Below are 17,733 nucleotides of genomic sequence, written 5' to 3'. Positions count from 1 at the left end.
ACATATCACATGACTGTTATACCACCAATTAGGACCTGAATTCTCCTCACCCTGCACATTTAGACTGTTGCCAGTTTTTATTTGTTCTAAATAATAATATATTGAACATCTTTCTACATCAGATTTTTTCCTGACTATTTGATTATTTAAAATTAGAATACCTGGCTTAACTGGCACCCAACTAATATTTATTGAATGAAACTCTGTGTATTAAATGAGTACTAGGTCAAAGGAAATAAATTCTGTTGTGGCTTTTTTTTTATATATTCCTGTAGCATTTTCATGAAAAGTATTATCATTCAAAATTCTTCTGGGGTGTATGTGAACTTGAGGTAAATATCACATCTCTTATTTGCATATATGACAGAGAAATGGTGTGTTATTAGTTCTTATTTGAGTACCTTTTACTAATAATAAGCTTAATTGTTTCTGTATGTGTATTTATTTTGGTGAATTATTTCTTCATATTCTTTTTTCCTATAAATATTGGAGTTTTAGTATTTTCTCACTCATTTCTGCAAACTCTTTAAATATCAAGGATTCTGATCCTTATGCTAGTTATAAATGTTTTTACTACTTTATTATGTGCATTTTATTCCACTAATGTTTTATTTTCACATATAGAAGTCTTACTTTACATTTTTTCATTTAACAAATAATTATTGAGAGCTAATTTCCTGCCTGCAACTAAATATTTTGGATACATAATAATTAATCAAACATGTAAAAAGTCTTGGCCTTCAGAATTTAAAATCTATTTGGGAAGACCAACCTCAAAAAATTTGTTTTTGGTTTTGTCTTAGTGATTTGTGCATGACCAAAGAAACTTCCCGATGAATAAAGTTAGAAATGTTTCTTTTCCCTCTAGATTACTTTAATGATTTGATTCATTAAACTTAACTCTTTAATTCCTTTGAAATTTGTTTAAATAGATGATGTGAAGTGAAACTCCAAAGTGCTTATTTTATAAGCAACAAGCTAAGTTATTTGACTCATCTTCTTTGAAGTATTTGATCCTTCTATAGTCATATGGTCTTTTATTTGGTCAGTTTCTAAGCTTTCAGTTCTGTCCAGCTGATCATCTAATTTTCTAAAATTTCTGTAAGTTCCTTTTCTCTTATCATCATAATTGCTATTATAAGACAATCTACTTCATCTCTTTATTCTACCAATGAATAATAAAAACAACACAGAAATAATCTACATATACATCATGTATTTTTTCCTTAGTTAAACTAACACCTAATAACTTTTATTACCTCACTGCCATCATTTTGAGTATCTGTTTTTTACTTAGGGATGGGAAAATGCTAGATATAGAAGACCCTGATAAATAAAATGCAAAGTAACAAAAGATTTACTGGGTTTATGTTTGTGAAATTAATACATACAGGCATGTCAGTTATGTATAACGACAGATCCCAAAGACAAAAAGGGATCAAAGAATAGTTAATATAAAGTTTCTGTAGTTTCAGGCAGTACTTCTGAATTTTTGATGGCTGAAAATCTAGTGAATGCTTCAGTGCCTGAGGATGAGATTCTAACTGTCATGAATAGCAAGCAGCTACAGCAAACAAATCTGGCTTTAAATAAAACGCAGCAATTTAACATCTGTGCACTATCAGCTGAAGAACAAAAGATCCTACAGTCCCTTAATCATCTCAATGAAAGATTATACTGTAAGTATGGAAGAACACTTTTTGTGTACAGGAAATTTTGTATTTTATTCTTAGACAATTTTTATTTAAAATTTAATTTAAAAATTGAAAATGAAAATGCAAAATGTGTCCAGATTATCACCTATTTGAACCAAGTATATAACAATTTAAAATTTATCTGAATGTATATACTATTTCAAGTATACTGTATTCATATCATTTACAATGATACCAGTTTCACTGGCAGGCTTAATTGTCTTTTGGCAATGTGTGAATATACTTCCATTTCAGCAATGTGACAAGCTAGTTATCTGTACTTACCATCCATCTAAAACAACCATAAATTCAGGATTATTGTTGTCATTCAGTCACTAAGTCTTGTCTAACTCTTTGTCAGCCCATGAACTTCAGCATGCCAGGCCTTCCCATCCTTCAATGTCTTCCTGAGTTTGCTCAAACTCATGTCCATTGAGTCAGTGATCCCATCCAATCATCTCATCCTCTGTATTTACCATCCATCAAAAACAACCATAAATTCAGGGTTATGTACTTTAAAATCTTAAATATAGCAATAAGATGGTGAGAATACAGAAATTCACAGGACCAGGAACTAAATATAAATAAGAGCCTAGAGTGATAAGGAGAGTGCTGCTGCTAGCTTTTCTCTTGAGAACATTTAACCCACAGAGTGAAATTGAGCTTTGCTTTTCATGGCCTCATGGAAAAATGGGAACAGAAGACAAAATCCATAGCCTACTTAAAGATGAGTAGTCCCATGGAAGACCCTCCCACCCTAAAGTTGGGCCTACCGAGGAGCTACATCCTATGCAGTCTTACACTCCCAGAGAGACAAAGAGAGAGGTTAAAAAAAAAAAGCTTGCCTAACAAGTCTCAGAATTAAACAGATGAGGGGCAAAGACATGCAAGCTTTTTCACCCCTCTGTATGTCTATGTAACTCTTTAAGAGGTTTTTGTCAACAACAGTCTCTTACTAAAGGAAATTCTAAAAATTGTACTTTAGCAAACCGAAAGTGATTTCAGATGGATAGTCTGAGAGGGTAAATTTGAACAAACATTGTATAAAAAAAATAAATGTAATTAAAAAGTAGTACGTGATTCAAAGAGAAAACAGAGTTTAAATACCTATCAAAAATATTACATAAATTGGAGAACATAAATGGTGTTAAAGTGTACTAGAACTCTCGTATGCTTATAGAATTGAGTAAAGATAGAGATTAACTTTGTACATGCTTGCTAAGTCACTTCAGTCATGTCCTACTCTTAGCAATCCTATGGACTGCAGCCCACCAGGCTCCTCTGTCCATGAGAGACAGAAATTAACTTTAGATGTTGATGAATAAAGTATGTCTGTGCTAATTACTAAGGTCACAGGGGAAAACTAGTTTAGATGAATTATTATCAGATGAAATTGACTATAAAGCAGAAAACATTACTAGACATAAAAAAAGATGACTTCATGATGATCAAAGTTTTAATACAGGAAAAATCTATAAAATATTTTCATTGTATAAACATTTAAAAACATAGCCTCAAAATGTATAAAGTATTTCTTAGCCATGATTAGGGGATATTTTAACATTAATTATAATTAATTACAATCAGTAATTGATAGAACAAATAGACCGAAAAAATTGATATTTAGGAATCAAACATGATTAACATTCTTGATCAAAGGGACACATTCTTTGTAAGCGCACACTTAGAACATTTATTAAAAGGAACCAATATTATACTATAAAACACAATGACACATTTCAAAGGATTGGAGTAGTGCACATCCTCTGACCACAATACAATTGAACTAAACATGAGTAACAAAAAATAACCATTAAGAAGAACATTTCTAAACAAACCAATGTTCTGGAAAATTAACTATAATAGAAATTACAAACTATTTAGATGTGAACAATAATAAAAATATTTTCTGTATGTATGTATTTATCAAGATCTCTCAACCTTGTCACTACAGACATTTTTGGTTGATAATCATTTGTTGTGGGGGGCTTTCCTGTGCCTTGTACCATGCTTAGCAGTATCTCTGGCTTCGAAAATCATAGAATGTACCCATCATGATAAGTGTCTTCAGACATAGCCAGATGTCCTCTGAATGGCAAAAAGAAAATTACCTATGGTTGAGAACTACTGAATATTTTTTATATGTCATATATATAAAAATATATATGTATTTACTGTGTGCATGTATATATTCCACATTTGCATAAAATGTAGAAAACTGGAATATATCAATCACACACTAAGAATGAGAAAAAACAGATAAGCAACAAAAGCGTAGGTTTTCTTGAACCCATTAGAGAGCTGAGATCCCAGCACAACCAAGTAGCCTGACATTCAAGGAAAGACAGGAACTTCCAAGGAGAGACAACATGACCATTGGCTCGCTGTGGCAGAATATGGTGCAATGCCAGATTCCATATAAGCTGATGTTAGGAATTATGTTTAAATTGCTAACAGATAAATGTGGGCTATTACTGGAATATAAAACCCCTGGGAGTCACAGACACAAGAGTTCACACAGCTCACAGATTCTTCTTTATAAACTTATACTGTGTATTCCTAAGAAAAAAGCAGAACAGGAGACTAGAGAAATCCTTTCTCAGTGGCGCAGTCTTGGAGAAGGGGAGCAGCCATCACAGTAGGAAAGGTATCAAGCTCCATGCAGAACCTTCTTTCCTGCAGAATGAAGGTCTGGGCTTCCCAGGTGGCACTAGAGGTAAAGAATCCACCTGCCAAAGCAGGAGACAAAAGAGATGTGCATTTGATGCCTGGGTCAGGAAGGGTCAGGAAGATCCCCTAGAGTGGGAAATGGCACCCACTCCAGTATTCTTGTCTGAAAAGTTCCATGGGCAGAGGAACCTGGTGGGCTACAGTCCATTGGTGTGCAAAGATTTGGACACAACTGAGCAACTCAGCACACACACACAGAGGTATTGGGATAGAGGCAGCAAACTTTGCTGATTGCCCCCAGGGCACAAGTGAAGACTTACTGGGTGTAGTGGAAAGGTAAGAGAAGTAGGCTTCTACTGTTGGAGAAGGGGCAAAAAGGAGGCAGAGACCCATATTATTAGAGGTATCATGTTATTGGAGAAGGGGCACAAAATTTTCTTGCACAAAACCTTCCAAAGTCCACAAAGTGGACTGCCCTGAAAAGGAGGAGCAGAATGACTGAGGAGGCATAGGGGACATGCCTAAGACTAAGCCTGGAGCAAGAAAACAGAAAAACTCCACTACTCCCCCACTACAACGCCAGCGAGTACCAAAGAACAAGCAATGGAAATCAGCTGGAGAAAAGCAAGAGCATAGAGAGTCTCGTGGTACTGTGCAGACACACAGGGAGGCAAAAACTGAAAGTAGAGGGGAAAATTTAAGGGAAAAACCTCGGACACCTGAAAAAGCACAAAATAACACTAGAGAATTTTGAAACCATTGATGTACTGAAGGTAACCATAGCAACAATAAAACTCAAACTGAGTTGATTAACGACACGCACACACACGTACATACACACCAATTGTCTAACAGAAAAGACATGCCCATTTTCTGGCACAAACATATTTACCTCAAACAAGAAGTTCAGCATTCAGTCAAAACTTAAAAAGCAAGAAAAAAAACTCACAGTCAAGGGACAAAGCAATGAACAGAGTGAGACACAGATGGCCTAGATGTTGAAACTATTGGATAGATAATTTTAAATAACTATGACTAATATGTTAAAGGTTATAGTGGAAAAGGTGGGCCACATGGGAGATTACAAGCCTGAACAGATAAGAATTTCATCAGAGAGATGGAAACCATACAAAAGGGTCAAATAGAAATGTGAGAAATAGGAACACTGTAACAGAAATTAGTAATGTATTCTATGTACTTGTCAGTAGATTCAACAAAGCTGAGGGAAGAATTTATGAATTTGAAGATAGGTGAGAGAAAATTTCCAAACTGAAACACCAAAACGTTTGAAGGAAAACACCAGAACAGAGGATCTAAGAGCCATGGGACAATATAAACCAGTCTAACAAACATCTGATTGGGATCCCAGTGTGAGAAACTGCAGCCTTTTTCACTGGAATGAGCTACTGATTGGATTTAGGTAAAGCCTTTTCACATAGGATGAGAACCCATTCTTTGGTCCCAAATAGCTATGAAGAACTTCTGGGGTCATTCTGAGATAAGTTGTTTGTCACTTCATATTGCAACAATTGGGCACCAAATAGAAACTAAATTGAGCTCCTATTACATAAGTAAAAATCAGTTACAAGGTGATTAAAGATTAAATATGAAATATATATATAAAGCTTTTAGGAGGTAGTATAGAAAATATTTGTAATCTCAGGATTTCAAGGAAAGATTTCTTAAGTAGAGCACAAGGATCATAACCCATAGAGGAAAAAGATAATAAATTTTACTGTATTAAAGTTACAAACTTTTCTTCATATCAGAACATTAAAAGAATGAAAAGGCAGGCCACAAAACAGAAGAAAATTTAATACATCGTTCAAATATATAAAGAACTTCTATGTATCAATAAGAAAAGTCAATTTAGTAGAAAAATAGGTGTGGGAAGATGAACAGGAACGTCACAACAACGAAAATGCAAATGACAATAAGCACTAATAGATTATTCAACATTTTTAGTAATGCAAAATAAAACAATGAGATACAGTTATATACTCATCAGAAAGACAGGAGTTTAAAAGCATGGCAATGCTAAGTGTTGGCAAAGACATACAGCAATTAGAGCTCTCTGATAATGCTGATGGGAACGTAAACTGAGGCAATCTTTTAGGAAATGTTTTGCTACGCATGTAATAAATTGAACATGAACATACCCTACAACCTAGCAATTTTACTTCTAGGTGCATATCTAGAGAAAACTGCACCTGTGTATCAGGAAACATGTATAAGTATGTGTAGTGTGTGTGTGTTAGTTGCTTAGTTGTGTCCGACTCTTTTCAACCCCATGGAGTGTAGCCTGTTAAATTCCTCTGTCCATGGGATTCTCTAGGCAACAATACTGAAGTGGGTTGCCATTCCTTTCTCCAGCGGATAGAGATCATCATAACAACAAAAGCCAAAAATTTTAAAATATATATATACACACACACATATATGTGGTATATTCAGGTTCTGAATTACTATTCAACAAGGAAAATGAACAGCTACACACATGGAAAACTAGATCTACACACGTCATCATGGATGAATCCAAATAATATATAATTTTGAGCAAAAATAAGGCAAATCTCGGAAATACCATTTATGTAAAGAAACATGCAAAACTAGACAATTATTTGGGGGATATGCATACATGTATTAAATCTATAAAGAAGCAAAGCCAGTTTAGTGCATTACCTCTGTGAGCAGGGAAGAGAATGCAATCCCCAGAGCATCTGAGGTATTCCAGGATTTCTCCAAAGTGATGATAATGTTCAAATATCTTAGTCTAGGTAGTTACACAAGACATTAGCTTTATTATTACTGAATAAATATGCACATATGTTTTACATACTCTGTGTTAATTTCAAAATTAAATGCTTAATACATTAATAAAAGACAGTGTACTGAATCTACAAAAGCAATACATAACTAAAGCTGTAGGTTTAAGGTAAAATTATGCAGCTGTGCTGTGCTCAGTAGTGTCCAACTCTTTGCATCCCCATGGACCATAGCTCACTAGGCTCCTCTGTCCATGGGATTTTCCAGACAGGAATACTGAAGTGGGTTGCCATTTCCTTCTCCAAAAATTAAGCAGATATAGAATAAAAGCATCAACTCAGTTTTTTTGGAGGGTTCTTTTTTACCTTTAGATACTTCCACATATCTTAAATGCTTCATATAAAAGATTCTGTCTTAATTTTTTTCTTTTGTCCAGATCCTTGCTATTATATGGACAAAAGCAAAAACATTGAAAAGGCAAGAGCTGACCAAATTACTAAACTTTTTGCACCTCAGTAGCTAAACATCTCATCCTTTTTCCTGAGATCCTCCAAGAATGAAATTTGTTTTTTGTTTAAAAAGATAGAAAAATTAAAAAAGAAAAAAACAAGAAGATAGAAAATTTTTAAAGAAAAAATAACCTAGCATTTGAATAAAGATTGGTATGGAACAGTCAAAGTACTAGGAATGTCTTTTTAGGAACATAAATTTTGTGTATAATAATAGTTTTTAATCAAATTAACTCAACTGTTTCTGAGGACAATAAGGAAAAAAGTTTCTTATTCAGTTTTGAATATTTTGATACATCAGAATTTAATATTTGATTCTTTAGCCAGTCCTTTCAATATATATAACTAAATTATTTATATATCATGGTATAATTATTTCAGATATACAAGAAACCATTTGCAAAAATCCATCATCAAAAGTACTTTACAAATAATACCACTTCTGGTAAGTATTTTCAGAGTATTTTTTGTTTTCTTTTTTTAGGAAACATCATGTTTTTATATGTAAAAATCCTTTATTGGTAATAATTTTTCTTGAGATTGACTTTTAGGAAGCTTTTCTCCCCAATCAACTTTTTAATTATAAGATGTTTTCTTAGAATCAAGTAAGTATCCTCTCATTTAAAAAAATCATAACATAAAGATTTTTACATTGAGAGCATTTCATCAGTTGACAGATGGTAACCATTAACTTTCTCTCTAAACACGTTACTCTTCCTTATTTTAACATCAGTAACATCGGTCAGCAACCTTCCTTTCTCAGGGAAAATGGTATAAATTCACAGAGTTATGACATCAAAATTACTCCATCCCCCTCCTCCATCAATACGGTTTCATTTGCCATATTCTGCCTGGAGATTTGAACATTTTATTTTTGTTTGACCGTCTGTCTGCTGTTTTTATTTTATGTTATTTTACTCTTCATTTAGATTCACCAGCTGATGACATTTTGCCATCTTTGGTTTATCTCATGTATGGATGGATGGGCAGATGAAAGAGCAAAGTAGAATAGGTGGGCTTGGATAGGACAGGGTAGATGGGACAGAAGATGCATAGTTACACACACACAAACATATATTTTAATGAACTGCTTAAAAGTGTAGACATGGTGATACTTCCCCTCTAATACCCCAGCATACAGAAATTCACCTACATCATCAAAATTATCACACCCGAGAAATTTAATATCACATATTATTTGATACACATTCCACATTCAAAGTTCTTCAGTTGTCTAAAAAAAACTCTCTGTGGCTATTTTATTTCTCTGATCCAGGATCTAACCCAGGATTATAATGTTGCATTTGGTTGTTGTATCTTTTAACCTAGAAAAGTCTCCTCTTTTTCAATCTTTCATCTACATTGACACTTGCGAAGCATCCAGACCGATTATATTGAATACCCTATAGTCTGGATTTGTCTGATTGTTTTCTCATGATTAGATTCAGCTTATTTTTTTATTCAGGTTATTATGAATGCAGAGTTCTCAGTTTATGTTTTTGTAGCCTGTTTTTCTTTTAATCACTTGGGCTTATTTCTACCTGTGTCTTGCCCAATTCTATTTAACTGCTTGTTATCTATAGTCCCAAAAACAGATGTCCACACTTTTAGATGTCCAAGCTTAGTTCCTCCCTTTGGAATAAGTGCATGGGCTTTCGATGTACTTTGGTCTTTTAAAAGATTTCAAAATTTGTTCTTGGATCTTCATTGTATTTTATATATGTAAAATTATTTAATATTAAAGTTCTAAAAAGGCAATATATAACCATATTCTTACACTTTCTGTATGTTCAAGAGACCATTAAAATTGTATTTACCAGGACACCTGTAGTATAGCCTATTTCTAGTCAATAGAGATTTTTCCAAAAAATATTTCTATCTCTTTAAATGGCAAAAATGTTTGTTCAAAAGTATTTGTTATTTTGGAGATATTGCAGATAAGCTTTTTATCATTGTTTTTTTGTTTTTCATTCATCTCCAATGTTTTCCTATCCATATGAACAAGAATTTTGTTTTTAAATTATAATGCTATATTATAGCTTTACAATGTACAAGTATTATGTAGTTAATTCAGAAACTAAATTTCTCCACCTAGCAACACTAATTGTATAATATCTATCAGGTACCCCAGTACTAAAAACCCAAATGTCATTGGTTTAACATTGGAGAATTGATGTTTCATTCCCAGAAGTTGTATATCTCTCTGGAAAATTCACAACTTGAGTAAAGTTTATATATTAATCCACCACCCTCCACCCCACATATATGGTTTTATTGTTGTTGCTGTTTGCATATTTACCCCATTCAATTGCCCTTTGGGATGTTTCCCCCATACCAGTGCTTGATAGTGTTGATCTGGGTTTCTCATCTCAGGCATAGAAGTAAACTGATGTATTTTTTCTTCCTAATGTGTTTAGTGGAGAAGGCAATGGCAACCCACTCCAGTACTCTTGCCTGGAAAATCCCATGGACAGAAGAGCCTGGTAGGCTGCAGTCCATGGGGTCACTGAGTCAGACACAACTGAGCGACTTCACTTTCACTTTCCACTTTCATGCATTGGAGAAGGAAATGGCAACCCACTCCAGTGTTCTTGCCTGGAGAATCCCATGGACGGAGAAGCCTGGTAGGCTGCAGTCCATGGGGTCGCACAGAGTCGGACACGACTGAAGCGACGCAGCAACAGCAAGCAAGCAAGCAATGTGTTTAGTATGAATTTTAAAAGATACTTTATAATTTTAAAAATCATTCTGAAAGGTATAAAACCATTTAAATCATTTGAAACCATTGTCTAGAAAGAACAATAATGGATTTCTAATAGTGAGATTTCAGGCACTTTAATACTTGGGTTAGAGGAATAATTGTAAGCAGGAGAGCCACCTCAGTATCTTTCATAGCACAGTCAACTGCTATTGCTTAGAGCAAGTACTGTTCTGAGATTTTTCAGAAGAGAAGTATTCAACCCACTCTTTCCTGTATTCCTTCATTGAACACTCATAATCACTTTAATAGTATCCACCCCCATAGAGTACTGATTAGCATTATGTGAGGTAATCACCCATGTAAAGCACTTAGAACAGAACCTATAACATAGCATGTGCTAAATACATGTTAAGTTGCACTATTATTATTATTGCCACCTCGGCTTCCCAGGTGGTTCAGACGGTAAAGAATCTGCCTGCAATGTGGGAGACCTGGGTTCAATCCCTGGGTCAGGAAGATCCCCTGGAGAAGGAAATGGCAACCCACTCCAGTATTCCTGCCTCGAGAATCCCATGGACAGAGGAGGCTGGTGGGCTACAGTCGATGGGATCACAAAGAGTCAGACACGACTGAGCAACTAATGCACATGGTCATCTTACTAGTTTAAATTATCTCCAAAAAAAGTGACATTCCAAAAAGTATTTACATGAAATTTACATGCAGAATATAACTTCTCTTCTAAAAAATATGAATTATTCTAACAACAATTTTTAATCCCACAATGTACAATGTCGATCTATTCTAGCCAAACATGTTTAATATATTTAATGTGAATTAAGTTTGCAATGCTCTGCTCTGCTTTCATGTTTTTCTCATGCTTTACTTACGTTCTTGCCCAATTCCTATCTGCACTATATTTTTCTCTACTCTTCAGGCACAACCCTCTAAGCTGCAGTTTAATGTTACTTCTCCCATGAAGCATGCTGTGACCAATCCATCTATGATACTCTAAGCCTCCTCTGAACTTATTACTGCAGTATATCTGGTTTTACACATGTATACTCCATATGTGCTTTGTTAGTTGTCTTTCTAAGTGAATAATCTTTTTTGGATCTCAGAGGATTTTTTTCACTTATCTGCCCACTTCATAGAAATTTGCACATACTCAATCCTTGAAAATATTGGTGGAGATTATATGGCTTTTTTATTCATGGTCTGTGAATATATAAATTATCCACATTTTTCAGACTTCAATAAAATGCAGTGAACCTGAAACCTTTTTTAATATTCTAAGGATTTTATGCTCCATAAAAGTACCACTGTTTCTAGTGTTCTTCCAAAGGCCTCTACTGAGTGTTGTTTATCTGTTTGCTTGCTTTGGCTGCACAGGCTTTCTCCATTTGTGGGCACACAGGCTCCTCTGGTTGCAGAGCGCAGGCTCCAGAGCACACTGGCTCAGCTGTCCTGTCAGCTGAGGTCTTGGTTTCCCGACCACGACCACACCCACAGCCCTGTGGGCTCCCAGCCACCGGACCACCTGGGAAGTCCCTGAGTGTTAATGTTGTTGTGTACTCACTCAGTCGTGTCCAACTCCAAACCCATGGACTGCAGCCCGCCAGGCTCCTCTGTCCGTGGAATTCTCCAGGCAAGAATACTGGAATGGGTTGTCATTTCCTTCTCCAGGGGATCTTCCAACCTAGGGGTCGAACCTGTATCATGCATTGGCAGGTGGATTCTTTACCAGTGCACCACCTGGGAAGCCCCTGAGTGTTAACATTTAATCAATACAGTCTTTGTGGCAACTGAACATTTTTGAGATATAAGTAGAAGAAAGGAAACTCACACTTACTAGGCTCCTACCGTTGAAAAGCACTGTACCAAATGGTCTCATAGATACTCTTCTGTTTAATCTTCTAAGTTGGCGACATTAAGTGATTTTCTTAACTCTCAGAACTGTGATGAGTTCTGGTGATGAGTTCTCAGTGATGAGTCAGGATTTACACTTTCCCATATTCCCCCCAAAATCTGTTCTACCTTTTATAATCCTTATTTCAATCAATGACACCATTATCCACCAAATTTCCCAGAGAGAAATTTATATCTTATCCAGACTTCTCATTCTCCCTTAACCCCTAGTCAATAAATCCTCCCAATAATAAAGTGCATCTCAAATCTGTTGACTCCTCTCCATTTCTGCTATTATCTTAGTTTAAGAATTCACCATGTCTCATCTAGACCATTTCAACAGCCTCCCTTTTTGCTCTCACCACTGTGTCTTTCACACCATCACCATCAGAGTAATCTTTTTAAAGAGCCAAGTAGGAACATAACACTCTCTTTCTTAAAACCCAATCTCAGTAGTTACCCATCACCTGAAAGATAAAATTAAGACTTCCCTGGTGGTACCTTGAATAAGAATCCATCTGCCAGTGCAGGGGACAGGGTTCGATCCCCAGCCCAGGAAGATTTCACATGCCACAGAGCAGCTAAGCCCATGCACCACAACTACTGAGCCCGCACTCTAGGGCCTGTGACCCACAACTGCAGAGCCCACGGGCCACAACTGCTGAAGCCCCTTCACCTACAGCCTGTGTTCTGCAACAAGAGAAGTCACCCCAATGCAGCAAAGAGCAGCCACTGTTTGCTGCAGCTAGAAAAAGCCGGTGCAGCAATGAAGACCCAGTGCACCCAAAAATAAATAAATAGATAATGAAAAGTAATTTGAAAAAACTCCAGAGAACTACACTCAAGAGCTTTTCACCCTCATCTCCAGTTGCTCTACAGGTCATAATTTACATACTCTTGAGTAAGAAGCAGGTCTCCCTGGAACTTCTTGCAGCATCCCGGGCCCACACTGCTCCCACTGCTTCACAGGAGTGCTCCTAAATTCCTCTCTCCTCTATTCTTTTAAGACTTGACTTCAGTGTCAACCAAGCTCAGACTTTGTTTTACCCAAAATTTAGAAGTTCTTCTTTTTGGAAACCGTAGCAGTCTGATTTTTTCTTTTTGTAAAAAGTATTATATTTGCCTATTTTTATTCACTGAACAAATAAAGGCTCAGTTCTTACCCTGTGTCAGGCTGGGACTCGAAAGCAGAAAACACTTTCCTTTCCTCAAGTAAGGAAGTAAGTCTGTGCATTATAACACGGACATACAGATAAAATGCAAACAATATAGGATAAAAGGGTTACTGCAGGGCAGCCTCCAGGCCCTCCCATGATTTTTCAATATAAAAACTAGGAATCTTAGAAGCAGAATTTTCAGTTTGGAATATTTTACCTGCTTTTTAAATAAAATTAATGAATTTTTAACAATCACTTTCCCAAGAACTTCTTTAGCCTAACATTGTTAAACTACTCCTGGGGTATTATATGGGCTCCAAGTGATTCCTGTAGAAACTAAAATTATTAAATTTTGACCATTTACACAGCAGGTTATGATTTTTAAAAAGCACCTGTAAACATCTTGCCAATAGCAAAGAGTAAAGATTATGAACCATTATAATTAGTATGATGCCTTATATAAAGTGATAGTCATCATGTTGAGATTGATGTTTATGTAGCATTTGAGAAATTGAATTATGAGTTCAGTCTTATTAAAATCTGTAATCTGTAAGGAGATCCACCTAACAGATTTTACCTTAAAGTCTATGAATACTACAGTAAAAGAATATATTCTGAAATTATGTTACAGAACAGCCAGCCAAGGACCAGTCCATCTCCTGATGTTGGATCCAGATCACAGAGAAAATACTGATGAGTATAACAGTAGTTATTAAATGGAATCATTATTTTTGAGAATCTCCTATAAATATATATATTTATGCGTCTGTTAATTATTAAAATACTATAACCATCAAATAACATGAACAATGGAGATAAATTGATTTACATTTATGCTTATAATACTTTATGTATTTTATTGATAAATACATTTTTAATAAATGAAAATACTTCACTGTTTTTAATGAGAATGCTACTGGAAATAAATTCATTGTATTTAAAAGTAAGATATTTTATTATTCAAATTATGTGTTAGCTATAGTTCAGGAGCTTGTTTTGCTGAAATTCCTAATAAATTCTAAATTTTTGTAGAATGGTGTAAAAAGTTTATGATTAATAATACCTCTCATAAATAGTAATTCTATTTGTTTAAGACTTTGAAGGATCTCTGTACTTTGGAGATGTTACTAAAGGGTCTTATTCTCAATTCTGCATGTTCAGAAATTAAAGTTATCACATTTTAAAGGGGTGATTAGCCTCTAAAGAATTGGCTTTACTAGCAAAGCTCATGAGGCAAATGATAAATATCAAAAGTAAACCTCAATCCCAACTGGATTACTTAAATTGTCTGATCAGTATGTTCTTTTCCCATTGAGAGTGTCTATTGGTGAAACTAGATTTATATTAGAAGGTTGTTTCTTTAAGTTATAGAAACAAAACCAAAAGTTGTATGATCATAAAAAAAATTGTTTTCATAAAATTATAATAGTCTCATACATCCTTTTGAAGAAGGAAATGGCCACCCACTCCAGTATTCTTGCCTGGAAAATTCCATGGACAGAGGAACCTGGTGGGCCACAGTCCATGGGATCACAGAGTCGGCCACGACTGAGTACATCAGCAGCATACATCCTTTTATCAAGTATTTCTCCTTCATGCTCTCATCACCTCTCATCTGGAGTATTTCAAGATGAATCTCTTACCTCTGGCACCAATAAGGCTGCTAGAGTGGCATTTCTAAAGTGTGAGTGAAGTGACCAGAATGAAAATCATATCAATCCCAACTTAAATGTCTTTAGAGCTTCCTCTCTGGCTGCTAGAGAAAATTTACACACCTGAGCATGGCATATAAGGCTCTTCATATCCTGAGTCCTCCCTATTTGCCTGCATCATCTTTACCAACTCTCTCACCACACCACTTATTTCAGCACACTGAAATTTTTCAGTTCAGTTCAATAGTTCAGTCATGTCCAACTCTTTGCAACCCCATGAATCACAGCAAGCCAGGCCTCCCTGTCCATCACCATCTCCTGGAGTTCACTCAAACTCATGTCCATCGAGTCGGTGATGTCATCCAGCCATCTCATCCTCTGTCGTCCCCTTCTCCTCCTGCCCCCAATCCCTCCCAGAATCAGAGTCTTTTCCAATGAGTCAACTCTTCTCATGATGTGGCCAAAGTACTGGAGTTTCAGCTTCAGCATCATTCCTTCCAAAGAACACCCAGGGCTGATCTCCTTTGGAATGGACTGGTTGGATCTCCATGCAGTCCAAGAGACTCTCAAGAGTCTTCTCCAACACCACAGTTCAAAAGCATCAGTTCTTCGGCGCTCAGCTTTCTTCATAGTCCAACTCTCTCATCCATACATGACCACTGGAAAAACCATAGCCTTGACTAGACAGACCTTTGTTGGCAAAGTAATGTCTCTGCTTTTGAATATGCTATCTAGGTTGGTCATAACTTTCCTTCCAAGGAGTAAGCGTCTTTTAATTTCATGGCTGCAGTCACCATCTGCAGTGATTTTGGAGCCCAAAAAAAATAAAGTCTGACACTGTTTCCACTGTTTCCCCATCTACTTCCCATGAAGTGATGGGACCAGATGCCACGATCTTCGTTTTCTGAATGTTGAGTTTTAAGCCAACTTTTTCACTCTCCTCTTTCACTTTCATCAAGAGGCTTTTTAGTTCCTCTTCACTTTCTGCCATAAGGGTGGTGTCATCTGCATGTCTGAGGTTATTGATATTTCTCCCAGCAATCTTGATTCTAGCTTGTGCTTCTTCCAGCCCAGCGTTTCTCATAATGTACTCTGCATATAAGTTAAATAAACAGGGTGACAATATACAGCCTTGATGTACTCCTTTTCCTATTTGGAACCAGTCTGTTGTTCCATGTCCAGTTCTAACTGTTGCTTCCTGACCTGCATATAGGTTTCTCAAGAGGCAGGTCAGGTGGTCTGGTATTCCCATCTCTTTCAGAATTTTCCACAGTTTATTGTGATCTGCACAGTCAAAGGCTTTGGCATAGTCAATAAAGCAGAAATAGATGTTTTTCTGGAACTCTCTTGCTTACAGACCCTCAAATACAACCTGCTATTTCATGCCTCTCTGCCTGTACATATACCATTGATACTATCTTGGAATGCCTTCCCTTTCACTCTACTTACATCTGCTGATAAACTTTAATTCATTCTTTTAAATTCTGTTTAGGTTAAATTTCTTCCCAATTTTTTCAAATAATCATCTCCACTACCTATAAATCTCCACTACATATAAATTTGTACCCTGCATTATAATTATATGTGTGCATAAATGTCTGTTCTTCTAGATCAAGAGAATTCTAGAAGGTAGAAATTGTCCTTAATTTGTGCCCTTTGAAATTAAAATAAGGTACATAGTGGCAGATCAAAATAACAAGGAAAAAATATTCAATTGTTCAATTTGTTGAGCCCCTACTGTGTACTAGGTACTGCTTTGTGTGCTACGGATATAATAAAAAGCAAAACTAACTGTCTGCCACTATGGAACTTAAATTTTAGTGAGAATTACAGATTTTAAAACATAAGACTATAATATTAGATAGTTATAACATACTATAATATCAGATAACACTGAATGAAAATCAGAGCATGGTAAGGGACAGAGAATGATGGGAGTATTATTTTAGACAGAGAGGTAAAGTGCTCAGAGAAGGGCTCTGAGAAACTGACATTTGGGTGCATATGTGAATGAGGTACAGTGACCTCAGGATGGAAAAGGTCAGTTTTCATTCCAATCCCAAAAAGGGCAATGTCAAAGAATGTTCAAACTACCACACAATTGCACTCATCTCACACACTAGCAAAGTAATGCTCAAAATTCTCCAAGCCAGGCTTCAACAGCATGAACTTCCAGATGTTCAAGCTGGATTTAGAAAAGGCAGAGGAACCAGAGATCATATTGCCAACATCTGTTGGATCATCGAGAAAGCAAGAGAGTTCCAGAAAAACATCTACTTCTGCTTTCTTGACTTTGCCAAAGTCTTTGACTCTGTGGATCACAATAAACTGGAAAATTCTGAAAGAGATGTTAATACCAGACCACCTGACCCACCTGTTCATAAATTTGTATGCAGGTCAAGAAGCAACAGTTAGAACTGGACATGGAAGAACAGACTGATTCCAAATAGGAAAAGGAGTACATCAAGGCTGTATATTGTCACCCTGCTTATTTGACTTATATGCAGAGTACCTCATGAGAAATGCTGGGCTAGATGAAGTACAAGCTGGAATCAAGATTGCTGGGTGAAATATCAGTAATCTCAGACATGCAGATGACACCACCCTTATGGCAGAAACTGAAGAATTAAAGAGCTTCTTGATGAAAGTGAAAGAGGAGAGTGAAAACGTTGGCTTAAA

General features: G+C 36.0%; 1 protein-coding gene across 1 annotated transcript in view; it reads left to right on the top strand.

Annotated features, from left to right (window-relative positions):
* Positions 1-11,352, top strand: part of CEP126 (centrosomal protein 126) — a 103,758-nt gene extending 92,406 nt beyond the window's left edge. Inside the window, 4 exon segments of the mRNA XM_055548165.1 lie at positions 1,470-1,679; positions 8,021-8,047; positions 8,050-8,084; positions 11,275-11,352. Of these exon segments, the coding sequence (XP_055404140.1) occupies positions 1,470-1,679; positions 8,021-8,047; positions 8,050-8,084; positions 11,275-11,352 (350 nt within the window).
* The last annotated feature ends 6,381 nt before the right edge of the window (positions 11,353-17,733 follow it).

Source organism: Bubalus kerabau, chromosome 15 (genome assembly GCF_029407905.1).
Source record: "Bubalus kerabau isolate K-KA32 ecotype Philippines breed swamp buffalo chromosome 15, PCC_UOA_SB_1v2, whole genome shotgun sequence".
NCBI classification, from domain to species: domain Eukaryota; kingdom Metazoa; phylum Chordata; class Mammalia; order Artiodactyla; family Bovidae; genus Bubalus; species Bubalus kerabau.
This window is presented reverse-complemented; position numbering and strand designations above follow the sequence as displayed.